The sequence below is a fragment of the Trachemys scripta genome, chromosome 5 (genome assembly GCF_013100865.1).
Source record: "Trachemys scripta elegans isolate TJP31775 chromosome 5, CAS_Tse_1.0, whole genome shotgun sequence".
Lineage (NCBI taxonomy): Eukaryota > Metazoa > Chordata > Testudines > Emydidae > Trachemys > Trachemys scripta.
Window position 1 is genome coordinate 12,066,666 of NC_048302.1, and position 20,588 is coordinate 12,087,253.

General features: G+C 41.4%; 1 protein-coding gene across 6 annotated transcripts in view; it reads right to left on the reverse strand.

The window, feature by feature from the left end:
* The window catches only part of SLC4A4 (solute carrier family 4 member 4), a 250,479-nt gene that overhangs the window by 139,454 nt on the left and 90,437 nt on the right, over positions 1–20,588 (reverse strand). For all 6 annotated transcript variants that reach the window (XM_034771668.1, XM_034771667.1, XM_034771665.1 and 3 more), the window contains exon 4: positions 2,447–2,582. In XM_034771668.1, the coding sequence (XP_034627559.1) occupies positions 2,447–2,582 (136 nt within the window). The remainder of the gene's footprint in view (positions 1–2,446; positions 2,583–20,588) is intronic.

Consider the following 20,588-nt stretch of genomic DNA (forward strand, 5'->3'; position numbering starts at 1 on the left):
AGGGAACCTGCCTTAGCCCTGGGCCCCCGCTGCACTACCGACCGGACTTTTAACAGCCCAGTCGGTGGTGCTGTCCGGAGCCGCCAAGGTCCCTCTTCGACCAGGCATTCCAGTCAAAAACCAGACGCCTGGCAACCCTAGCTAGGAACACACTGAAGGGAGGTAACACGCTGCTTGACATTGCTCACCAGAAGAGCAAGGAACACTGCAAAAAGAATTCCAAAGACCACAAAACCATTTCAGGTCTTTTTGGTGCGATCACAGGACCAGAGTTTTGGTATGATAGCCTCATTACTGGTACACTGGACTAGCTCCTGAGCATACTCCAGTGGATCCAAAAATTCAAGTAGTAACCACAGGTCACTGCTAAGGTTTCAGACCTTTTCATTTTGCTGCCAATTTACAATGTGTCCTTTAACTACTGCTGAACTGCAAAGAATTTCGCCTGGAAGCACAACAGCTTCAACATCGACACCAACTGAGTTAATTACAATTAGTATCAACCCAATGAACAAAAACTGCTAATGATCCAAACCTTCAGCTGTTACCTTTCAACAGCCATGACTTCTGCTGTTACTGAACGGCTCTGATGAATTCACATGGTCCCACATGAACCCTGGCTACACTAGGATGCTCATATACACAGTCCTATCTAGCAGTTCCAGCAAAGCAGCAGAACACTGCATAAAGCATACAGCATTTAAAGGAAAACTATTCCTTTTCATTTTACTGTGACTTGATAAAGCAAACTGAAGAACCCATCCTCCAAAGTTATATCTACCTGAAGGCTTCTTTGAAATTACATGACAGCTGTGGGCAAGTATCCTTCAAGATACTTTGGTGATCCCTCATGAAAAACCTACCTGAGACTCCTTTTCCTTTGGCTCTGAAAGAGGGTCCTTACAATTAAATACTGTCTTTTACCCACTATGCCAAATCAAATTCACCCCAACAGCTCCTCATCAGGTGTACACTGCCTACCTCTTTAGAATCACAATTAAAATAAAAGAGCGGCCTAAAAGATGTGCAATATTTGTGGAGTTAAGAGAAACCTCCTGGCCTATTTTCACACTGAAGGAAGAAGGCACATTCTGTTCCACGTAAGGAATTATAAGTTTGGACACAAGACATGAAAATGGATAAATGGTTAATTTTTCTCATTAGATCTTCTAAAAGGGAAATGTGGTATAGTCAGTGGAAGGAATAATCTGCTTTAGAAAGCAGAGAGGTGATGCACACAACAAAATGCAAATACTGAACTAATGATAAGGAAAAGAGTAATACAGGGAGAAAAGAAAGACCAATAAGCAAGAATTTAAAGAGTAAAGGTGAAGAGTCTTTAAATAGGCTCTACAGGAGACTGAAAAGTAGAAATGAGGAAGATAAGGGGACAAGTAGAGTGGCTCATTAAAAATCACAGGTAAAAGACGATTAAGGTAACCAAATAAGAGGGACTAACACGAACATGGTCAGAGACCTTTCAGATTGGAAGGTGGAGAGAGAGCTTAGCAGAGCGACAATAAAGGAAAATGAAAAGCTAATATTCAAAAGGTTGGGGGGGGGGGGGGGGGAGGAAAAAGCCCTGGAAAATATTTACTCTGAATTCCTCTCTCTAGTGGAATACCCAAGTCTAATACTTCATGCAGTTTCCCACAGAGCACAAAGAGATGAAATTTCAAGACCAGTTATTGTCACTGTACAGAAAAATTTCAGCCTAGCAAGCCTGAGATGCTAAACAGAAGCAATTATGAACAGCTAATACTGCCAACTAAATTAGTTGCAGATATCATGATTAAACATTCCAATCTGATTTATCTGTATGCATTGTTCACAAAATGGTCTAAAAATCAATTTGCATGGACTATTAGACATGCAGTTCTGAATTAATTCCAGAGTACAACACAGAGGAAAAAAAAAAAAAAAAAAATCAGAAAAATCAAAATGGTCCATCTATTCTAGCAAATACCCCGAGAGAATAACTGGCTACAAAAAAAGAAAAGAAAAGTATTTAAAATTAATGTAATTATTAGCTATTCAGGACAAAGACCAAGACTGAAGTTTTCAAACTTGTATCTGAAATTGGGCTCCTAGATTCATGTTTAGGCACCAAAACAAAAGTAGCTTTAATGAGGCCTTAAAAGCTTAACTTCAGGCACCCAATTTTGGCCAGCATGAGTTACCTGTTTGCAAAGCACAAGGTACACTTTTGGCTCTGGAGAAAGTATAAATTCGAACAAATCCAGTACTCTAGTTCTTCTGTTTTTAGAGAAGATTTAAATAAAGGCTGGAATGAATCACTAAGGTCTACCTTTTGGAAGAGCCTCATCGAATTTGAGAGGAGGACAACTTCTGAACCATCCTCTGAACAGGGATGTTATTCTCTACGACACTCCCAGAAAGGTTCCCAAGCAGTGCTCCCTCTCAGAGTAAAGGAAAAATGCCTCACCTTGCCGTCTCCTTCCACTCCATCTCTTGTCCATCAACAGCCAGAAGCTCGTCCAGTTCGGTGAAGAGCTGAGGGGGTGCAGGGCTGTCATCTTCTTCACCCAAAATGAAGCGGATTCGCTCGGCAGCGGGGGAGACTGCAGAGGTGAAAATACTGCGGTTAACAGCCTGAATGATGATCTGGGATGTTCGGCTTCTCTCCTTCCCCTTCTCCCCAAAGCTATTTAGCTTTTTCTCCGTGTTGCCTTTTTCACTTGACATTTTAATTCTCTCTCTTTGTCTATAGTTCCCTCTCTTCCCTCTCCTCCCACTTACTTCTTAAAACTTCAAGCTGGGAGTAAAGTTCAGGAAGACTTGCCTCTTTCTACAGTCCCTAACTGTGTTACAACAATCCACAGCCCCTTGTAAAAAGGGCACTATCAAGCTCAAAACCAATACGTTCTATGGTGCATGCCCAGGACCTTCACTACTCTGATCAGCTGAGGTCCTCCAGCCCTTTTTTTTTATATGACATAAAACCAGTTTAAGCCAAACTGTTTTGGGGGTATACAGCACAGGAAAAGCAGCAGCATCCCACTGCCAGCTTTCCCCTCCCTTTGGATGAAGCTGGCTTTTTAATTGGTTTGCAAGCCAATCTGTAACCCTCCAAGACTCATTACTCGTGAAAGGAATATTTAACAAAAAAGTTTGCCTCGTCTTTACATGAAGACTGTGCCCGAACGTATTTAGTCAGGCATCAACGCACTGGAAAAAAACAACCCCCAGGTAAAATATTGTCCATTCAAGGAAAAGAAAACTCGTTTTGCCATATGGCCCCGTGCTAAAGCAGATAATTGAAAGTTCTGTGGGGCTCCTTTTGACCTGTTAGCTAAGGAAAAATTAACTGAAATTCTCGCCAGTTCAAGGGGGAAAAGAGAGTAGTTATCTTATCCTCATAATAAAGGACTTACAGCTTCACTCTAGGTATTTTACAGGTCTAACTATACCCTCAACAACAAAACCTCATGCTTCATTAAATGTAATCTGCAATAGACTTTTAAAATAGTGGTTTGTGCTCTTGTTTGCTTCTTTCTCATGTATAAAGAAGAGGTAAAGGACGGTTGTTGGGTTTGGTTCTGATTTTTGAGAGGGAGAAAGCGCTTTTTCCTTTTTTTTTTTTTAACCTCAATTATCAGAAATGTCAAGCCTGGTCCTTCCCTACGGTTTTACTAGGGGATTGCTTGAGATCGAAGAAGTTTTTGTAAGTTCTCACACTTTAAAATGATGAAATGGAGTGTTGAAACCTAAAGAAAGATATCCTTTCAACTGAGTGTTTATTGGGCCTTAGAGTTAAATAGAAGTTTACAAAGTAGGCGTTCTAATCAGTCTAACTAAAAATTCCTCCCCTCTCCCATACAAGAATGATTCAAAAAAATATGGGAGGCCATGGTTATGAAAAAATTAACATACCAGTTACATACAAAATAGACTGAGGATAGATAGATACTTAGATATTTGGTTATCTTTTATTCTACACTCAAAGTACATTCAACTTGAAAAACACCAACACGTGTCCAATTAACATTTGATAGGCACTCCTGGTCTGTTAAATATATGTCTATTTGGATTTCACTCAACTTAACATCACTAGAAACAACATATTATAGGTTTTCTAATGATGCTCCCTCTGTAATATGGTAACATCCTGTTAAAAAGAAAGACCTGATGCCTATTTTCCTGTATAAAGTCTCTTTAAATAAAAGCTCCTGTTGTAATGGCAGCTTTATTTCTGATATTTACATGGCAAGGATTTGTAAACTTGTTAAAACGTCCTAAATAAACAAACAGAAAAACAAACAAAATCCTTCCCTGTCGATAGCTCAACTTTCCTTCTCTTGCAATAGAAAGATTTAACCAGTTCTCCAGTCACCATAAGAATTTCCCAGGATAGACGAGATCTGAACTTCTAATGTAAAGAAACAAGCAAGAACAATTTCCCCTGCCCTAAAAAGAGACCTTTCATGGTTTCTATACATTATGAAGCAAAAGTGGGCCTAAATGCACTTATTTTTCATTTGCAGCTACACCTTTAATTAAGATGGCCATGTTTTTATAATAAAAAACCCCCGATATTTCTCTTGTGCCATTATTCACACTATACAAAAAATAAAAGTCCACTTTTGTTTTTAAATGAGCACTGTCAATGCTACTGCCAACTCCCAGTACTACTGCAACCTAGGAATATTTCTCAGAATGGAGAATTTTTTCCAATAACTTAGTACCTGATTCTCATTCACAGTAAGGCCACTTTACAGCCCTTTGGTAACATAAAGGGGCCTTATCATACATAGAAATCACATCCTTGGTCTCGGATTGATTTTTTTTGCATGAAACACTGAACAAGTGTTGCTAACAGTTACTTTGAGTAAAATTTTTAAAAAGTGCCTAAGGGCTTGTCTACACTTCACTGAAGCTGCGGCACTGTAGCGTTTGAAGATGCTACCTACACCGATAGGAGGGGTTCTCCCATCAACAGAGGTACTTCACCTCCCTGAGAGGTGGTAGCTAGGTTGACATGAGAATTCTCCTACCAACCTAGCGCTATCTGCACTGGGGATTAGATTGGTTTAACTGCATTTCTCAGGAGTGTTGATTTTTCACACCTCAGAGCAGCATAGTTATACCAACCCAGTGTGGACCAGGCCTATATGACTTAGAAGCTTAAGTCCCATTTTCAAAAGTTAGTCAGCACTTAGGAGCCAAGTCAATGGGACTTAGGCTTTTCAAAGTGCGGCTTGGCCACTTTTGAAAAACGGTATGTACTGAGCAAAACACCACCAATCATGGGATCTACACTCATTTGACTTCTCTTTTCATACCAAATACTGGTCATCACAATGAGCACTTGTTCCGCTCTAGTTTTCCTGGTAAACACAGTGCAAATTCTATTTGCTATAGCAACGTTAAGGAGTTATTTTAAAAAAATGTTTTGAATGATTAAATGATACCCCAGAAGAAGTTTGTGAAAAAAACAGAAATGCCCCAGTAAAACTGGCACATATGGTCTCTTTACCTTTACCATTATCTAACCCCTTCCTTGTTATCCAGGGCTTGACAGCACATCCGTCCCGATCTTGAGAAACAGTTTCTAATAGTTTTGCTCATATTTAACTGCATTTATCTTTCATAGCAACTGGACATCTAACTGTACAGTTACTCACTTTGCCTGCAGCTCAAGCAGTTGGAAGTCTAAGAGCTACAAAATGTAGCTGCAATCATTTGCTGACTATCAGGACCCAGACTACAGTTCTAAAAAAATCAAAATCAGACCGTGGTATACAAACCACCATATTTCAAAATCCGTATAACACTAAGGCAAAACAGAGTGAGGCAGAGATGGTGTTTTTAACTTTGACTGAAATTTCATTGTACTTGTTGAATCTTTGCTTAATTTCCTCTGGCTTTTTGGGGAAAGCAGGGGGGAGGGTGGAAGCAGAGGTGTGGGGATGAACATATATTGTTTATGGGGAAGATTTTCAAAGACAGGTGCACTTCCCCCTGACTTTCAATAGGAATGTCTTTGTGCCTTTGAACAACTTCTGTTTTTAAAAAAAGACACTAAAATCAAGTTTGATATAAGTTATGAAAAGGGGGATTCAAAGAAAAATCCCAGAGATCTGCTATGGGATACATCATAATTCTGGATCCAATATCAAGCCAATGGCCTTAGCATTCATCTGACGTTTGTACATTCTTCTCTTCATAGAATATCAGGGTTGGAGGGGACCTCAGGAGGTCATCTAGTCCAACCCCCTGCTCAAAGCAGGGCCAATCCCCAGACAGATTTTTGCCCCAGATCCCTAAATGGCCCCCTCAAAGACTGAACTCACAACCCTGGGTTTAGCAGGCCAATGCTCAAACCACTGAGCTCTCTCCCCCACCCCTCTCATTTCATACTCTATAACAACTCTGGAAAAGCCATTCTCTGAATATGTCTTAACAGTACATAGTCCATTAGGTGGACTGCAGTTTGGTTTAAAGCTTGTTTGTTTATGCTCTCTGTATGTGTGTATATATATCTCCTCAATATTTATTCCACTCTGTATGCATCCGAAGAAGTGGGCTGTAGTCCACGAAAGCTTATGCTCTAATAAATTTGTTAGTCTCTAAGGTGCCACAAGTACTCCTGTTCTTTTTGCGGATACAGACTAACATGGCTGCTACTCTGAAACGTTTGTTTTTTAGGACTCCCCTGTTTTTCCTGATGAGCATGAAGGCAACAAGCTCTAGAGCAAATCAAGAGCAACCCTGGATAACACTAGAGAACAATACAAGGCACTGCCGGAAATTCCTCCCTCTCTGGCTGAATGTGACAGCTATAAATGCTTATTGACAACACCACATTTTTACATTATGGACCAAATTTTGGACCACTGTCAATGGGTGTGGCTCCAAATTTGGCCCTGTAAATACATAATTTATCTTCTGTTTATCCTCCTCGGTTTTGAGATGTTGCTTCTCTTTCAGTCGATCTCTGCAGGAACATGAGGTGCAGTCCCCTCAGTACGGAGCACTGGACTTCTAAGCACACACCTCATGAAGGCCAAACCCTCTAACCATAGTCCCGCTGCTCAGCAACAGTTCCAGTGATTCTATTTTCTGACCCATTTCCACTGTAACCATCCTCCAGGTATATCACCTAGAAGCCTATTCTATAACCGATCTGTGTAACTGTTCACTACAATGTTACTATACTTGAATGAGTTCTCACCTTCCCTCAAATAGAATATGAACCAGATCAGTTTGTTCATCACCTGTATGAATATATATGGAAACATACTGATGTACCCTTTCATTTTTGAACTGCAAGTCATTTCATTGTGTTTACCCCTAAAGGGTATGTAGTGGGGCAGCTGCCCCACTCCTGGAGAACAGGGGTAAAAGCAGCCAAGCTAGGCTGATTGGAGAAGCAGCCACAACTGTGGCCAGCTCAATTAGGGCCCAGCTGGCCCTGATAAGAGGGCTGGAGGCCAGGAGCTAGAAGAGTCTCACTCTAACCCTGCAGTGAGAAGGGCCTAGCTACCTGGGAGCACAAGGTACCTGAAGCCGAGCAGGGCTGGGGAAAAGGGCAAGGGCGCTTGGGAGCTCCAGCCTGGAAAAACTCCAGGCTGCAGGCCTACAGAGGTACTGTGGCTGCAGAGATACAGCCTGGGAATAGACAAAGGCAGCCGGTCCTGCCCCAGATGATGACTGGCAGTAACCACTGAGGCATGGTGGGCTTAAAAGGGTGGAGGTTCCCCTGGGAGGGGAAACCCAGAGTAAGGGGGTACTGCTGGGGGCAGATCTGCTTAAGTTCCACTGAAATCAAATGGGACTTAATCACACACACAAGTGTTTTGCTGAATCAGGACCCTAAGGAGCAGGGAAAGTGCTGACCTTGAAAAAACATGAAAATTTTTCTAAAGAGCCACAGCCTCCCTCCTCAGGTACTGGCAAACTATAAAAGCCAAAATACCATTACCATTGCTGCTTTTAAATAGTGCTAGAATAGAACTCTTCCTAAATATTTAGCTTTCCACTGCACTGTAGATGAAAAATGACCTTATAGCCAAAATGTTGTTAATTGCAAAATGGAAGTGACTATTTATGAGCGGAGGGGGAGAGGGATGATTTTGTGGCTATGGCAGTGGACTGGGTCTTTGAGGGTCTGCGTTCAACTTCTAGTTCTGCCACAGAATTCCAGTCACCTTGGGCAAGTTACTTAGTTTGTCTGTCAGTTCCCCCACCTGTCAAACAGAGATAATAATAGGTCTGTCTATATAGACTGTAAGCTATTCAGGGCAGGGATGCTACTGTTTATACGCACAATGCCTGGCACAATGACATATTATTGTATTATTTATTTTGTGTTGTTGTAGTACCTAGGAGCCCTAAATCATGGACTGTGTTAGACACTGCACAATCAAAAAATGATGGTCCCTTTCTCTCTCTCTCTCTCTCTCTCTCTCTCTCACACCCACACCCAAAATCCAGCTGCAATGGGTTGGGATGTAGGTTTCAGTGATCTAGCTTTTCTCCTTTAGATAACTTGTTCCAATTCAGCTCCGGAAGCTGCAACTAAAAATAGTTGCCATTTCATAGCCTCTCAGAGGCTTCATGGCTCTGTCGTGGTCTAGGTGAAGTAAACTGGACAGTCGCCACCATTGATGCCAGTCTCTGGAATGAGTATAGAGACTGAGCTACCCATTCCCACTCCAGATCAAGACTGAGGTGCATTGGCAAGGTAGTGTGGGGAAGTTTGTGCTTCTAAATGTACCTGTAATGTAGCTGTTCTGGGGACTTCAATCATTGGTACTGCCAATCTGCACTGATTTCACTTCTTACATTTTTTTAAAGGTCTTTAAAAAATTAAAATGTCAAAAGCTTTAAAACTGACAAAGTTAATGATTTGCCAGTTCTTCAAAAATCAGTATTGTAACAAAGCTATTTAGTATAGCTTAGGCATGCTAAATGTTTTAAAAAGTGACCCAGCAGTTCCCTTAAAGTTCTGAACTATCTTCTGTACGTACAGCTGATGGAGATTTTTCTCTTTTAAATCATTTAGAGGAGAGGAAACGTTATTGCCTTTATGTCTTATTCAACTGCTTAATAACTCCACATTCAGATGTGAAATTTTCACTACGGAGCATTCACCAGGACTGTTTTATAGCAGGGATGACAAGGTACTCAATGCTAAAATCCAGCCTCAAAATACTGTAGCTAAACATTAGACTAGACCCTTTAAGTCTCTTGCTCTTTTTTCTTTTGTCTTTGCTCATTTCAAATTAGCTGCATTTAGCACGGATGATAAGGTCCACAATCCAATTAAGGAATTTGCTGGGTCACAGGTCTCCTATGGCTTGCTTTACCACATGCTCTTTAGTGCAGTTTTGTAGGTTAATGGGCCATTTATGGGTTGTTTATGTGCTCTCTTAAGCAAGGAGAACATATTTTCATCTGCATGTACTAAGTATACAGCCTAATATCAGGCGGAGGACCAGAGTGCAATTAACCTCCATGCTGAACTCTGAAGGCCTCCTACTGTCTGACCTTTGAATGTCACCCTCATCCATGCTTTTCAATCCTTTCCCTTTGTCCACCCAATTTAGAAGCTGCTGAAACCAGCACCATTAACCAGAGGAACAGCCGCTGGCTTTCAGAAGTCCTGGGCACAGGGCAGGGAGAGAGGCAGAAGGTGGGCAGTGTTATTGCAGTCTCATCCCTGAAACAACCCGACAACAGACAGACGTAAGCATTTGAGAAAGCATTAATCCATAATTTGATGGATAATTTTTTCCCTCAACATGCAAGGAATTAAAGTATTAATTGCAGATGGTAAAAATGTTGCATTGCAACATTTTTAAATGTATGTCACTCATGTCGCAGTTTTTTTTTAAATCTCCCTTCCCCTCTACCCCCATCAGCTGGAGGTGGCCCATGTTATGGCTTATAAAATAAATCACTTGCTAAGGAGAGCGAACACATCAGCAGTTTCTCCTAGTTCAGCTCAGGCCAATTAGGAGTACAATTTATACCCTCAGGTTCCCAAAGGCAAAATCAATTTCCATCAACACACAGAAATCTCAGGGAGCTCAGATATACAGAGAGACATTCTAGCACCACTACTTCATATTAACGGTAGCTAAATTTACAACTTCAACATCAAGGTAACCGCTGCTGCAATTGTCTACAGTCATTAGGAGCCTCCATCACTATTCTTGCCTGGTAAAGAAGAAAGCCCATTTGTCTGTAGCTCTCCTCACTACTCGCACAAATACACAGAGGCACCAAGAGAGCTCCAATTATCCTGAAATTACCTGCTACTTCAGGGCCAGATTATGGATGACTTCCTCAAACTGAGAAGCTGTAATTAAGGCATTCACAAACTGGCACTTGGGGTTTTAAAGCCTCTTCTCTGTATAGCTGGGGAGATCATTTGTATTAAAGTGCAACTCTGGTCTCACAAGTGAGTATGTAGGTAAAAGGAGCCACCTCAGGTTTTTCTCCCAGATGGTGGGAGAACCTGACCACACCCACTGGGTGGCTCCAGCATAGGTCCTAGTTCCTTACTTCTTATCGGGGCTCCACCCCTGGCAGGCCTTATTAAGTCTCACCCTGGGAGTTTGCTGTACTCCCAGTAGGGTTGGGGGTGATGATCTACTGGATGGGAGTTCCCCCTATGGCTCCAGGAGGTGCTTCAAGAGTCTGCTGCTTAGGGCAACTGCATCACTTTGCTTTGCTCCCCTCCCCAGATGACCACAATTTCCTCCCTTTTTAAGGCCTGCTCCCTATCATATATGACTGACAAGGCCAGAAGGGCAAGGCTAGCCCTGTCCCATGGGCCTTTCTGGCACCTGCCTTGTCAGGGTGGGGCTTACACTCTCCTACCACAAAGCAAAAATGGCAACTTCTTAAATCAACCAATCTGATTTTCCCTATGTGTATTCAGTTTCATATCTGCTGACTTCAGTGATAAAAGTACCTCACTACTTTGTACACCCACGAACCCTAGAGAGTCCACACTGCTGTGGCTCACACAGTATCAACCGACATGTTAACTACATTCTAATTGCAGAGTCAAGTTCTGTCCTCATTTTCACCACTGCAACCCCACTCTATAGAAAGGGTGACGTCATTTCACCTGCAGAATCTGTATTACCGACAAGGATGTGCAAGACAGAAAGAATCCGGCGGGGCTCTGAGAGTTCAGGGTGATGTTTGCAGAATGGAGCAGGTCACAGTTCAAGTTTTTCTGGTTTGTACTATAACAGTATATCACTGGAGAATGGGGGCGGGGGGGGCGCGGCGCAGGGAAGAAATCACTGACATGTTTTTAAAAGGGTTTTGTTCCAGGAGCAGTGAATTTAATAAATCACTAATAACTTTTGCTTAGAAACTAGCATAGCATTATGTTCGTGATCTTTTCTGACATGTTCTGTTCAGCTCCTTGCCAAAGGAAAAGAAAGAACAAAAGACATTGACTCAATTACTGACCTCACTCCTAAGTCACAATAGTTTTATCCGCTACTAGAAACAATTTAACAACTTCCCCCACAAAAGATTTTTGCTCTATGGTTATTTAGGCTTATATTTTTCTCTCTCTCTCTCTCGCTCTCTCTCTCTCTCTCTCATTAGAGCCTGCAGTATGATACTTCCGCTACACCCAACCACTGAGGGCCTAGGGGAATTGCATTCCACCTGATATAAAGTACTAATCAGCGGTTCCAAAAATGACAAAGTTCCCCAGTGAATCCCTCCCTACCACAATAATATACATGCACCACACATGGCTGTACTTGTAAAATGTGTGTTTCCAAGGCATTCGTGTTAAAATAGCACAGATCTGTACTCTGGTTATTCCAAGTAGAATTTGGTCACGATTCAAGCAATTATTTGGTTCTGAGTTCCCACAGAGGATAACTGTTAAGGTGATAGACGGGGAGCTGATGCTACAGCTACGGATACACCTCTACCTCGATATAACACTGTCCTTGGGACCAAAAAAAATCTTACCACGTTATAGGTGAAACTGCATTATATTGAACTTGCTTTGATCCACCGGAGTGCGCAGCCCCACTCCCCCGGAGCACTGCTTTACCGCGTTATATCGGGTCGCGTTGTATCGAGGTAGCGGTGTACCATTAATGAGCATAGTAAACAGGGCAGTTTTCATGAAAGTTACAGACTTTTTTCACTCTTACATTAACTTTTTTTTCACACTGCCAACACATACAATTAGCGCACATGCTTCCTGAATAGGCATCTCATCAGTTTCCTCCAGTGACTCCTCATTTCCAGCTAGCTGGTGTGGTCTATCCAGTGCCTTTACAATGTGCAATCTTGTACTTTCCTGTTCTAATCACGGAGGAATACCATTGCTTCTCACATAGCCTGAGTTTATGGCTAGAAAGGATGGGGGAAGGAGGAAGATACTGGAGTTAGGATTCTGGACTTCTACAGAGCCCTTTCAGTCTCTCCTTAGCCGGCTAACGTACTAGATCAGTACAGCCTAGGCCACCGCCTCACCTGTACTCCCACCACAGAAATAGTTTATTTAAATACTCTACAACAGCATCCAGCTGTGAAAACTACGCCCCTTCCTTGGTGCTGCTACTAGCGTGACGGCAAGGAGGGATAGACACAATCACCATGCTCTTAGGGATTCAGAGACACAGCAAGACAACTTCTCCTGGAGACCAGTTCTTCACCCACTCCATGGCCACCTCCGGTTTGGTCAGGACTGGGATAGGAAGATGCAGTAAGAGGAGAAGGGCTCCTTGGTAGAATGCAGACCACAAACATCTATTCCTTCTCTCATGGATCCAAGCAGATTCCTTTCACAATTGGATACGACTCTGGGAAATAGTAACCCTAAACATCTTCACCACAGATCTACTTAATAGGAGATCCTAGTCAATGAAGTCAGAAATTTGTAGATCATGTTCAGGAAGCAGATAATAAAAATACCAACAGAACATGTCATGTGCATAGGCAGCTGCATACAACTTCAAAAGGGATGCATTATTAATAGCCTCCCGCATGCACATGATTATCAAGTTGCACCAGAGTGAATATTTAATGCATTATGGGCTTGATCTTGTGCCCACTGAAGTCAATGGCAGAACTCCTACTGATTTCAATGCAGGATGAGGAGTTTCATCACGTCATGTGGATAGGAGTTTGTGTCTGTTGTACTTAGATGCTAAGCTGCAATTATCAGTCTCCAAATTGCTATTAAACTGGGAAATTTCCCTTTCCCCCCCTCATTTTTTTTTTCCAGACTCATCAAGTTTCAACTTAAGCACTGTGAAAGACAGAGATGCCTTTAATAAGCCTGTGACATTTCTGTTTTTGGAGTTCAAGTCCAGCAGCCAACACATACTTTGTTTTATAGACTGTATATATTATTACAAAGTAGAGATTACAAACCCTCGCATGACATAAATCCACTTGACCTACAATGGGCATGTACACTGGACCTCATTGAAGATATTGGACAGTTTTTATGCTAAATTTGCAGGCTGAAAGTGATGTCAAGCTGCAACATTAGCAAATTTTGGAGCCCAATTTAAGGGACTATTAGCCAGTTTCCAATCCACTTTAATAATGAATAAAAAAAACTCAATATTTAAATACTTCCCTTTCTAAAATGAATTTGTATTGCTCTTCCCATTATTACACCAGTATTAAATGCTGATTGGAGTCATACTCCTCACAGGTTTAATATTGCCGCTGTCTCAACAAAAATAACTTTGTAGAAAGATGGCTGCCTGAACAACAAAGCTCAAAAATACCTCACAAGTAATTCACTCCCCCCGTTAAATAAACAAAAGGCATTTCAGTTTATTTAGAGACAAGTTGGGGGGGGGGCGGGAGGAGGGGTTTAAACCCTTTGGGGCCAGATTCCAATACCGTCACTCACATCAATTAGCACCATGTTCCACAGAGTCCCACTGATTTCGGAATCTGGCCTTAGACTGATGGGTAAAGTGGGTACAAGTTTTCCTTTAACATGCTGAAACCCATCCCACTTCTAACACATTTCTAAGAAAGGTATCACTGTGGTACCTATGCCCTGTAGCACATTAGATCTTTCCTCTTACAGGCTACAACTTCAGTTGCTAAATTATTTATTATTTCTTAAGCCTACAAGTCAGGAATTGTTCACCTGCTTCTTGTTTCTCATCCTTTTGAGACAAGAATGAGAGCACAGTGACACACTCAAAGATGGGACTGAAATAACTTCAGGCTTTTCCTCTGAATATTAAGTTTTATCCTCTGATAATGTGAAATGGTTCTTTCCCCTCCACCCACACACACCCCCAACTCCAGCTCCAACCCTCTGGCTGCAATAGGCAATTTTATGGCTATTAAACTCTTCAGAGAATCTCTCTATAAACTCAGTCTCATCAGTGTTTATTTGTCCTGTTCAATCAGTTTCCACATAGGCCCTGACCACTTCAGCACTTCGGAAGTCTTCGTTAGCTACTGTTTAACCAATTGCAGGCACATGGAAATTTTCCGTTTTGTTTCTACATCTTTAATATGTGCTGAGTCTTAGCTCCATGGTGTTTTAAGCAACATCTGCTGAAATGGAGACACACTGCATCACGACATGCATTTCCAGGAGTGCTAAATATCTATCACACCCAATGTGTTAGCTTTGGCTTGCCTCTCCTCCCCATCATTTTAATTGTTTAAATGTTGCCAAAACCTCATCAGCATCAGGCATGTTGGGGGAGGGGAGTGTTTATTATTTATTATTTATAATGGTTCCAAGAACCTTACTTGTGTGTGACAGCATCACATTGTGTGATCTGTGAAGATGCCTGCAGGTTTTGAAATTCTGAGCTGATGGAATTTAAAGCACAGCAAAGAGATGCCATCTTCATATAGTATCTCACTAGCTGGAACTCTGAGGAAGCTTAATAATCCAAATTCATTACTGAGGGCATGCACAGTAAGCATCGAAGGCTATCACACAGTGTGAGTGGAGAATTTTGATTTGGTTTCATCTTGCACTTACTTTGCACAGATACAAATGATTCACAAGGTGCCCAATGTCAGAGATTCAGGCTAGATTCCAGTAGATGGAAACATGGAAGAACAACAGAAGAGCCACCCAAGAAACGCTAGACAGAGGTGAATCAAATTTCAAGTTTAAGCGTACGGGCAACAAACCATTCTTCAACATACTTATTGTGACGTCCTCTTCGCATTCATTACGGAAATTATCTAAAGCAGTAATAGTCAACACTGGCCATGGCTCTGAATAATTTTGCATGTGGCTCTTTTGCATAGCTGGAATAAAGTACAGCATTGTGACATTTTAGGAGTTACCACAGGAGAAAAAAAACCCCAAAGACATACAGAAATGTGTAGCAGTTACATCAACAGCATTTTCCTTCGTAACAATTTGTATGTGCATTTTGTAGTTTAAAATAGATTTAGTCCAGGATTTTCAAAGGAGCCTAAGGGGGTTAGGCACCCAAATCTCACTGAATGTCAATAGGAGTCAGGCACCTAACTTTCTTTAGTGCCCTTAGAAAAATCTTAGCCTCCATTCTTTTGTAGCTCTCTGCAGCCTCAGTCAGTGACAAACTGCCTCTTTGGGTGCTGAAGGTTAAGTACCACTTCTGAAAGAGTCACACAGCCAAATCCTCAAACTCTGACTCGAACAAATCTCCCAATCCAAAAATCAAGGAGAATTTTGCTACAGTAAGGGCCGCGAGATCTGTCCCACAATGGTGGCTGCAATCCCCCAGTTAATTTAACGTGTTAGCGTATTTGTCCACATAATTTCCTTGCCGTAACTATGTGATGAAGATGCTTATTTAGATCTGCACCTGGTAGCATAGCATTGCATTCATTCATTCCTTATTTAAAATCTCTACAGATGCACATGCTGGCTACTTCCAGTACTAAGTCGCTTGCCACAGACTGTCTGGCCACGGTAACGGAAGTGTCACTTTGTTGCTATTTAGTACGACAACCCTGAAGTTGCTGGTGGCTAAATCTTATTGAGGGAATTTTTCCTTCTCTCTGTCAAAACAATTAAAAAAAAACCATTCTTGCCTCGGTAGTTCACTAAACATCAGTGCCTACTGAGACATTGACACTATTAAGTGCTTTGCTTCCTGCTTTGGTGGTTTCAAAAATTAATAACCGTAACTTTTGTTTTTAAGCAGCTCAGCACCACCAGCAGCGCCCCACCTCCAACTGGCTTTAAATAAAGAAACTCAGGATTTAACTTGTTCTCAAAAGCGTGGTGACATTTCTGCATCTTCAGCTCTTCACTGGTTTCCCCATGCAACAGCAAGTGAAGTTCAAGATTCTGCCCCCATGCTTTGTTCTTAGCTCCACAGTCTCTCCCTCTCTCAACTATTATGTCACCCACTAAACCTCCAAAGAACATGATTAAGCTGGAAAAAGCAAGTGTGCTGGTTTGTTGAAGAGTACAGCTCAGCTCAGGGGATTGTGCCTTCAGATGTACAGCTACTCTGAAGCAGAATCTAAACTGCATGAACAGGACATTACGTCTCCTGAGTTACCGTATACCTCTGCCATTGTGAACTTAGCAACTGCCCAACAGATGCTGGCATACACAGAGCAAGGGCTTAATATATTTTGATTTTGACCCTGTTAAGTAAGTCCCTGATTGATGGCTGATCTTGCAGAACTCATTAGTGAGAGTCAGGGAGATAAACTAGCAGGGTATCACACAGCAGGTATCGATGCAAATGTCAGCACCAAAAAAAGTACCTTTGAAAAAGGAAGAGGAGCTGAGATAATAGGAAGACATCTATGAAATGGAGGAAAAAAACAACCTTGGGCAATGAAATGTGAACATATAATAACTAAACATTCAAGATGTTCACTTTGCCTTGGGTGAATCTGAACACACCAGACTGTTTTTAACCTCTGGTTCTACAGCATGGAGAAGGCTAAGCGGAGAATAAACACACAGGAACTGGTTCAGTAAGTAACTATAGTTGATTTACTGAGGGCTCCTACACACTCGAAAGATTCGCTGATTTAACTATACTCCTATAGCTAAAGCAGCAAAGAATCCTAGTGTGGATACAGTTATATTAGTATATAAAATTGTTTATATTGGTATAGCGTATTCCAGTTGGAGAAACAGAAACAAGCTAGACCAGTGTAAGGCACCTTTATATTTATATAACTGTGTCCACATGAGGACTTTTGCTGGTGTAACTATGTCAGTTAAAACAAACAAAATCAAACCAATATAATACCTCTATCCAACGTAGTTATACCAGTAAAAGTAAGTGTAAACCAGGCCATCCCTTAGTAAGTGGCTACATTATAATTAAGTTCACTACCCTCAGGGGAAGGATATTACCAAAAATTAGCAGTTTATATTTCTCAACTTCAGAAAGGGGGATTTCAAGAAAGTGAGAAAGCTTAGTCAGAAGGCCCTAAAATCAAAAATAAGAACATTTCAATCCATAGAGTCAAAACAAAGGTCTAATTCAGCAACCATAAATGCGTCAGAGAAAGTATGCATTCCACTAAACAGTACAGAAAGCATGAAAGGTATAGTTAAATGACAAAATTCAAGGGGTCATTTGAGCCACACAGATATCCTTCGGCAAATGGAAACCCAGCCAAAGTTTAAGTCAATAGAAAGAAGCATAAGCTTTAGTAAGTGAAAGGTAAGATGGAAATTAAGACAGTTAAGAGGGAATTTGAAAACAAAGACATTAACACAAATGACAAGAAATTGTTTAAGTATATTAGCAGAAAGAAGCCCGGACCACCAGGAACTAAAGAGAGCAAATTAAAGGAGGAGAAGGGTTTTGCAAAGAGACTAAATGACTTCAATCTTCATCACAGAGCTTGATGCCAGACTCACTTTTTCCAAGTAATAAAAGTGAGGCACAATCAGAGATTGGGATGCCTAAAGTAAAGAAGAGGAGCTGGAACAAATTTATAAACCAAGTAGCAAGTCACTAAGACTGTATAATATTCATCCATAAGAGACTGCATCCAATATTCAAATTTTATCAACCTTCTGTATAGTGTAAAGCTAAAAATAAAAAAATCAAATTTACCCCCAAGTGGGTATCCAATCAAGTCAGCACATTGCATCCCTGGGTGTTACCCACTTAACTAGAAATAAAGCCCAGACAATATTTGTGTCTTATTTCCTTTTGTTTTTTAATTCCTGATATGGCCTTCTCAAGGTTTTATGCTACTCTGATCAACCAAATTACGGTTTAAAGTGCACAAACTTGAAGCACCTTTATTTTTCTTCCATTACTAAAAATACAATGGATGTGAGCTGCCTCAGCCTGTTTAAACTCACACAGGCCAGGGTCACTGTGATTAAAAACAAAACCATTAGCGGGGTTCTTATAATTAAAGCACTACTTAAGCAAGCTTTTCTTTTGAGCTCTTTAATTAAACGTTAGCAATTATCGCTTTATGTAATTGCCCAACATTTAATGTTTATGGAAACATATTACAAGTAATTTACATGCAGTTTTCTAAATGCTTTAGAGTTAATTGGTCTTCTTGTCATGGATTAAATAGTTTGTTAATTATTAGACACCAGTGGGGGGGGGGGGGGGATGACTGGGAGGTCATTTTTGATAGTAGTTTGGACTGCATGGAGCAGCTATTGGCAATCAGTGAAATGCATGCGGGTTGCTCTTGGCACAAGCACTGACCTTATGATCAACTCTGTGGTTGGGCCTAATGCAGGTAGGTCGTGAGTGAGTGGGATAAGCTTACTACATCATGACCTTTGCTTTATTCTGCCTTTCAGAGGAAGGACATCTGAAGACTTACTTATTGATTTTAATCACCTAAAGCATGTGTGTGTGTGTGTGTGCGCGCGCGCACACACGTTTGTGTAAACAAGGTAAAGATAGACCAATATACGTGGGTTTGACTGTGTAAGGAGAGAGAAAATATGGAAGATTACCCTGTGCATTTTGGCAAAGAGGAAGGAAAATGATGTCAGGATTTTTAAGGGTACATGAGACAAAATGTAATAGTTAGGAATAGGGACAGTGAGAAAGATCAAGATGGACTTTTTCCAGTGGGTCATTGCTTGGGTAATGGAACTGTCCAGGAGCCTTTCTTCAAAACAGCACTACACTGGTGAGTTTAATTTATTCCAAACATTTCTGGTTTTATTTGGGGTTTTATATTTTTTGCTGTTCTTCAGAAACTTCAAAAGCCTGACCCAAAGCCAATTAAAATCCTCGATAAGAGTCCCACTGAACTCAGTTGGCTTTGGATCAGGTCCTAAGGAAATTCAAGGCTTTGTGAAAGGTTCTGGTTTGATGGCCCCGGAGAAGGAGCTCTTTATTTATCCAAACATCAAATGCGAAGGCCGCGTGTGGGCTTCCCCATACTTCCTACCCAGTCTGTTCTCTACCTCAAAAAGGGAAAGGGGAAGTCAGTGCCCCAGCTTTTCTAGTCTCTGCACTGAGTACCACCCACCATCTCCTACCAACCATCAAGCCTGAACTCTAATTAGCTCTTATTTGAAACTGCACCCACAGTTACCTAGCCCTGGTACAAATATAGAAAAATAGGACTGGAAGGGACCTCAAGAGAACTGTCATACTGGACCTCTACTTTGCCTGGTCTAATCTCTTTTCCTCAGCAGTGGCCAGTGCACAGTGCTATCACTAACTGATTACACAGATGCAAAGCAGGCTTTTGTACAACAAAGGAATATATACATTGAGATTTTTGTTGTTGAGCAAAACAGCTGGAACCACATCTCAACACACAAGGCAGGAGGGGGAGGGAATTAATTTCTACTGAATAAAAAAGGGTAAGTCAATAGGGAGCAAAAAAGTTATTTTTGAGAATCTACAACTGTTACAGTTTGTGTACAGTTAAAATGTGATAGCTTTAAAATATACTTCACCTATCTTCTACTATGTTCACAGCTTCTAGTACTTTGCACATGCTTGTTTAAGCATTTAGGATGACATTCACTCCTCTCTTCTCTGCACAGCCATTGTTCAAGGAGCTCAGTGGGGTCTGTAGGAATGGAATCCACCTCCTAGGCCGTATTCCCACTGCTATTCTAGCCTGAAGCAGAGCTTCCCTTCTGCACCCCTATGGCTGAGGAGGTTGCGTGAATCCAACAGTCCCTCTCCTGGCCCTCATACAACACTCTGTGCTGACAGAGCAGAGAGTCTGCTGCAGAACCCAGTTAAAATGTGCATCCAAGTCATAAATAGAACTACTGCTGGCCCTCCAGTGTGCAGGGCCATGAATGTGCCCACCATGCCTACATGAAATCCTCCCAAGATTATATTACTATTAATTCACACTTGAGGCAAATTTACCACCTGTATGGTCTGACTTCGTAAGCACCGACAGAGAAAGAAGGGTCTTTGGGATGAGAATTTTTTTTCCAGTGGCTGTTGTAGCCTTCATTTTCAATCTCATTGTGCAAACAAAGTTCAGAAATTATCAGCAAAGAAAAGTCCAGTTGATCTAGAAATACAAAGGCTTTGTTTCAGTCCTGTTTTCTCTGGGAGGGCTGCACAGTGCTTTCCTTCTGGGCCATCTCACGTGTTCAGTTCTGCACACCACCACGCAAAAAAACCCTCACACAACTCTCTATCAAA